General features: G+C 37.3%; 1 protein-coding gene across 1 annotated transcript in view; it reads left to right on the forward strand.

Annotated features, from left to right (window-relative positions):
• Positions 1 to 5,120, forward strand: part of TAF4B (TATA-box binding protein associated factor 4b) — a 126,009-nt gene extending 120,889 nt beyond the window's left edge. The window contains exon 15 of the mRNA XM_041726875.1: positions 3,323 to 5,120. Within this exon, the coding sequence (XP_041582809.1) occupies positions 3,323 to 3,490 (168 nt within the window). The 3' untranslated portion in view covers positions 3,491 to 5,120. The remainder of the gene's footprint in view (positions 1 to 3,322) is intronic.
• Positions 5,121 to 6,164: the final 1,044 nt, after the last annotated feature.

Consider the following 6,164-nt stretch of genomic DNA (forward strand, 5'->3'; position numbering starts at 1 on the left):
GTACCTTGTTTTTTTTTTTTTTAATTAAAATGTAACACTGATGCAGAAAAGCACACAAATCAAAGCTCACTGAATTTTCATAGCACAAGCATACTCATGTAGACAATACTCCAGTCAAGACAGAGAACGTCACCAGAACCCGATAACACTCTTCTCTACTTCTGGTCACTACTCCTCCCGCAAGGGGAACCCTTGTCCTGACTTCTGTAGCTCTGAACTTTATAGAAATGGAATCAAACTGTATGTGTTTTTACATCTGGATCCTTTCATTTAGCATTTTTGTGATATTCATCCATGTTATCAATTTGTTACTGCTGCATAGTATTCCACTTGTATGAATACTCCACAACTTATCTATTCTAAATGGGCATTTGGATTGTTTCTTGTTTTGGACTACTATGAATAATCTTGCTAAACATTCTCATACATGTCTTTTCAGTGAACATATGATATAGTTCTGGGTATTTGCATAGAAGTGGAATTGCCAAAGCATACTGTATCCAGCTAGCCATTTAATTTCAAAAGTCATATAAAACACCAAATGACTGATTTTAGGCAAACTCTTGGTACAAAACATTTGTAAACAATTATCAATTCAGCTTTAGTGTATTGTATCTATTTTTTGGCTAAGAAATGTGCCTCTATTTAAATGTACTATAGTTTGGGCAGCCCTGGTGGTGCAGCGGTTTAGCGCCACCTGCAGCCCAGGGCGTGATCCTGGAGACCCTGGATCAAGTCCCACATCGGGCTCTCTGCATGGTGCCTGCTTCTCCCTCTGCCTGTGTCTCTGCCTCTCTCTGTGTCTCTATGAATAAATAAATAAAAACCTTTAAAAAAATAAATGTACTATAGTTTAAAAATAAAGTAAGTGTACTATAGTTTTACATAGATAACTCCTATATACAAAAAAATTGCTACTCACTGCCCATAATGTGTTTTATTAACACTCTTCCCAATGTATGTTTTTTATCCAGTTTTCACAAAGCTGAATTGGCCAGTCCATTCTGCAAAAATCTCATGAAAAAACTGCTGCTGGTGATAATTTACAGTAGTTAAGATTACATCTATGTGGTAACATTAACAGGGAAGAGGAATGTGCTAGTGCTTATCTGCCATGCTTAGTCGAACTTACAAAGGCTGACACTTGTATTTGTACAAACTGCATTCATTATTAAGGACCTTGCAAAAGTGGTAAGAGACTGGCTCTATACCATAGATGGGCTCCAGGACAAGTAGCCAGGCAACTGTGCAGCCAGAGAGTAATGTTTTTGTCCCTTTTTTTGTTTCTTTTTTTAAGATTTTTTTAATTTGACAGAGAAAGCACAAGCAGGGAGAGGTAGAAGCAGACTCCCCACTGAGCAGAGAGCCTAATGCAGGGTTCCATCTCAGGACCCTGAGATCATGACCTGAGCCAAAGGCAGCCACTTAACTGACTGAGCCACCTAGGTATCCCTCTTTTTGTCCTTTCTAAAAATATGGATTTTCCAAAATTTGTTCCATGGACCCTTTTGAAGTTTACCTGATGAGTATAGAAATGTGATTGTGATATCATATTCCCTCCAAATTGCAAAGCATCTTTCAGGGAAATTTTATTTGACCATCAGATAACATGCCCCTCAGTCATTCTGTGAACATGCATGGAATTAAGTTGACTTGTTTGGACCATGGTGTTATTGGAGACCTTAGAAAGGATTTCTTTCTCCTTCAGCAAAACAAAGCAAAACAAAACAGAAATGTAGAGGTAATAATTAAAATTTGATGGTTATATAAATATAGTTATGGAACCACAAGATTTGCTTCCCACGTTAGGTAAATATCTTTTCTTATATGCGTCTTTTGGAGGGTGAAAAGAGGGATACCAACCCTATCATGTTTTTGCAAACAAAGTGTTTTTTAAAAAGGAGAGAATAAAGTATTTCACTTTTACAAAATTATCCTTTGTCTGAAAATTCTGTACTTTTCAATCCTTCTGATATTTTTTAATACTATGTGTAGGGATGTCTGGGTGGCTGGTTGAGCATCTGCCTTTGGCTCAGGGCATGATCCCAGGGCCTGGGGATCAAGTCCCACGTTGGGCTCCCTGCGAGGAAGGAGCCTGCTTCTCCCTCTGCTTATGTCTCTGCCTCTCTCTTGTGTCTCTCATGAATAAATAAATAGAATCTTAAAAAAAAAAATGCTATGTGTATTTTTAGAAAACTGTCTTAGTATAGGTATACTGGGTTTCATTCATTTTTGAATGACATATAGAGCCACATTGGTTGATAGTCTGTCTTCTAAAAGCTTATCTAGTGGGTATGTAGTAGTGGTAGTAGGTTATACATATTACTATAGTACAATGTAAGGTAATTGCTCCAGTGAGAATTCCTTTTGGGGGGTAAGTAGACCCATTTGAAATGGGTTCTTTAAAAATGAGTAGATTGGTCTTAAATAGCCTTTTGCTTATCTTTACCTGTTGGCCAGTGTTAAGATGTTTTGTAAAGGAGTGGGAAGTGAGCCTGTAGAGAAGCCATGTGATGAGTTTGTACCTCATGCGGTAGATAATATAGCACAGTAACTAAGTGTGCTCACTTCAGATCAAATTCAAAATTGAGTCCCAGTTTAGTTTTGCTGTGTGACTTTGAACAGGCTTCTTAACCTAAGCTCAGTTTTCTCATTTGATAAATGGAGACAGCACCTGTGTAACCTGCTGCAATGTTAAATGAAAGAAAAGCAATCGTGTGTGGGAGGTGATTCACATAGGTGTCAATATAATGGGTGCTCAAGGTAGCTACTCTGGATAGCAACGAGCCATGAAAGATTTTTGAACCACATAATGGTGGGATATGAACCATGTAAGACTTTTTCTTTTATTTTTATAATTGATATACAAAAGGCTGCACACATTTAAAGTATACAGTCTGATAGGTTTTTACATACACCTATGAAATCATCACCACAATTGAAATGACCACATCCATCACTCCCAAAGGTCCCAAAACTTTTGTCTAAGACCTGTAAAGAAGAAAGTCTGGCCTTCAAAATCTACAGCAAAGAATGTTGTGAAGTAGAGTCTGGGAGTGGAGAAATCAGTTAAGAGGCTGTGGCCATGGTCCAGGTGAGAGAGAGGGAGAATGAATGAGGTCATGAACTAGGTATGGCAGCAGTTGGCCTCCCCCAAGAGATGGGGCTGCTGGGGGACAGGATTGAGCCTGCTGCATCTTGTATTCTTTGTAGCACCTTACTCAGTAGCCAGAGGCTAGTGAGCTCTTCCATTCTGAAGACCATTTTTCCCTTTATGAAAGATTGCTTACTTTAAACTTTTTTCTCCATTTATTCTGTTTAGGGCTTAAAAGACAATCTTCTTGCTTCTGGAACGTCCGGCCTGACAGCCACCAAACAGTTGCTTCGTCCAAGAATCACAAGAATTTGTCTCAGGGACTTGATATTCTGTATGGAACAGGAAAGAGAGATGAGGTATTCTCGAGCTCTATACCTTGCCCTTCTGAAGTGACCGCTGCACTCTCCATCCAGATCCTTGCTGTTTACTGCCAAAGAAGACATAAAGAGCATTGTTGCACTCTCCTGAAATTTCAGTTTCTGGAAAATAATCACTAATAGGGAACACCATTGTTTACAGTTATAAACTTTTATTAAATCTTACTTATACATCCCATGGGGTTCTTAATGATTAGAATTCAACTTTGTCTTCTGGAAATTGGTTAATGAAATACAGTTTATACAGGCATAGGTTTCTGTCTACCTGTGCATTTAATTACAGCAAGTTAAGGTCCTGTTTGATACCACCTGTTTCATTTGCCAAACTGTTAACAGGTGAGGTGACTTTCCCTAATACAGCCTGCATTAAGATGCAGGGAAAGAAAGGAAGAATCACCGCTTACCAAGCAAACTGTATTTCATCCTCTGCTGAACCTGTCTTAGGTTTTCTGGGCTGGGATCAGAAGTCGCCTAGCTAATTGTGACAGTCACCTTCTGTAGTTGCAGGTGACAAGCCACAGAGTACAGTCTGTGGTGACTGGTCAGCTGCATCCCAATGTTGTCAAAACTGAGACAGATGGGGATAGTGTGTGCCATATGCTGCTTCTGATAACCGAGTGAGGGGACATCTTTGTCAGGGAAACTGTAAAACGGGAGCTGCTGATATACCTCACTGAAAACTGGAAAAGGTGGGAAGTATTGGAAGGAATGAAGGGACATTGCATCACCCTGAGGAGGGGAGAGTGAAAATGGAATCCCAGAGCTTGAAGTGTCCCTCCATTCCAGTGGTGGGAATGGAATGCCAATGCAGCTGATACGCATTTTGTTGACAGGACAAAAATCACAGTCCAACCAAAAAGGAAAATGTATCAAACATTTTCAAATTTGCAGTATTTCAAAAGGAAGAAGTTATTTTTTTTCTTTTGTGTATTGTTTTAAACCTCAAGAAGGATAGTTTTGTAAAATCTTTTTCGTTACTGCAAGTTTTAAGCATCTTGTTGCATTTCAAAAATCCTAATTGATGATTAGAAATTTTTAACAATAGGACTCCATTTTGGATTCAGTACTCAAAAGGTAATGTCAGCATCTCATTGTTGGAGATCTTTTCTCTAAATGTATTTTGAGAAGCATGTCATATATATATGTGAAATATATATATATTCATCTGAGGAGGAACCTGATGTTTTGTAAAGCAAACTTGTTTGTTTGTTTTTTTTAATTCTACCTTTGTGGCACATAGCTGGTGAAAAGTAGTAGCTGTATTTAGAATCACATACAGAAAGAACCAGTAAATCCTCCGGTAAGGTTGTAAAAAAAAAAAAAAAAAAAAAAAACACAAGAAAGCTGTGCTTTTTAAGAAAAGAATTCAGGGGAAAAAAAACACACCTCCAGTATGTTACTCCTCATCCTATTCTTCCCATCGGGACTGTACGGCCATATTCTCTATGGTAATAAATGTTAAATTGGCCACGTTTTTTGTTTCAGCAGTTATTATGTAAAATGCTATAAATTATGTATATGTTAAAAAGAATACTTTCAGAAGAGATCTATACCTAAAGTTGTTTTTGTATATTTAAATGCTTAGCTTTATTTTTTTGTAAAGTGCAGCATATTCCCATATTTGTGTATAATCTTATTGATCAGATGTTTAAAATTATTTCAAATACTTCATTAAAATAATTATTTTATTATAAGAATAACTTTGGTCAGTCCCTGACTTTGAAAACCAGTATCTTTAGTAGTAGGCCCCCACAGCTGGGGTTGGGCAGCAGATCTTTCTTGGCTCTGATTGTTACTTACTTACATTGGAGTATCAGCATTTGGATTCCAGAACCTAACTTCAAATCCAAGTTACTGTATCACTTTCTTTGGAATAGTTGTGAATTTGCATGCTATTTGACTCACAAAGAAAGCTAAGTATATTTATTACAAAAGCTTTTCTTGGCCCACCAGGATTTTCTTACTAAAGTATTCTTTTTCAAGATTTATTTTTAATATATATTTTTAAGCTTTGTGTCATGAAATATATCTTACACACCAAAGAACAAATACAGTGTATCCAAACTACTCTTCCGCTCAGTTTGCAAAATGGTGGCCTTGGGGTAGATTTGATCTATAAATGCATTCTCTGTGACTCATACAGTGTTGCCCATGTTTTAATTTACAAAAATCTATATTTCCACTTCTTTTGAAAAATCAGAAGATCTGGAATCATAAAGTATATGGTAATCCATTGGGGCTATCCAGTGCCTATTCACTTTAGATATAAGGGCATAAGTTTACCTTCTGACGTCTGAACCCTTTAAGTATTGCCTTTCAGTATTTATCTTGGGTGATGAACAGTAAGAGTAAAGTACTGGAAAGTCTCTTACCTTTTTTTTTTCTTAGCAACTTTATTGAAATATATTTTATTTTTAAAAATATTTTATTTATTTATTCATGAGATACACACACACACACACAGGCAGAGGGAGAAGCAGGCCCCATGCAGGGAACCCGACGTGGGACTCAATCCTGGATCTCCAGAATCACGCCCTGGGCTGAAGGTGGTGCTAAACCACTGAGCCACCCAGGCTGCCCTATTGAAGGGCATATATATTTTTATATATTTTATATATAAAATTCACCCATATTTCATCCATTTACTTTTAATGTGACTGAACTTTTAAATTATTCCTTCTTGAGTATCT

Source organism: Vulpes lagopus, chromosome 1, assembly GCF_018345385.1.
Source record: "Vulpes lagopus strain Blue_001 chromosome 1, ASM1834538v1, whole genome shotgun sequence".
Taxonomy (NCBI): domain Eukaryota; kingdom Metazoa; phylum Chordata; class Mammalia; order Carnivora; family Canidae; genus Vulpes; species Vulpes lagopus.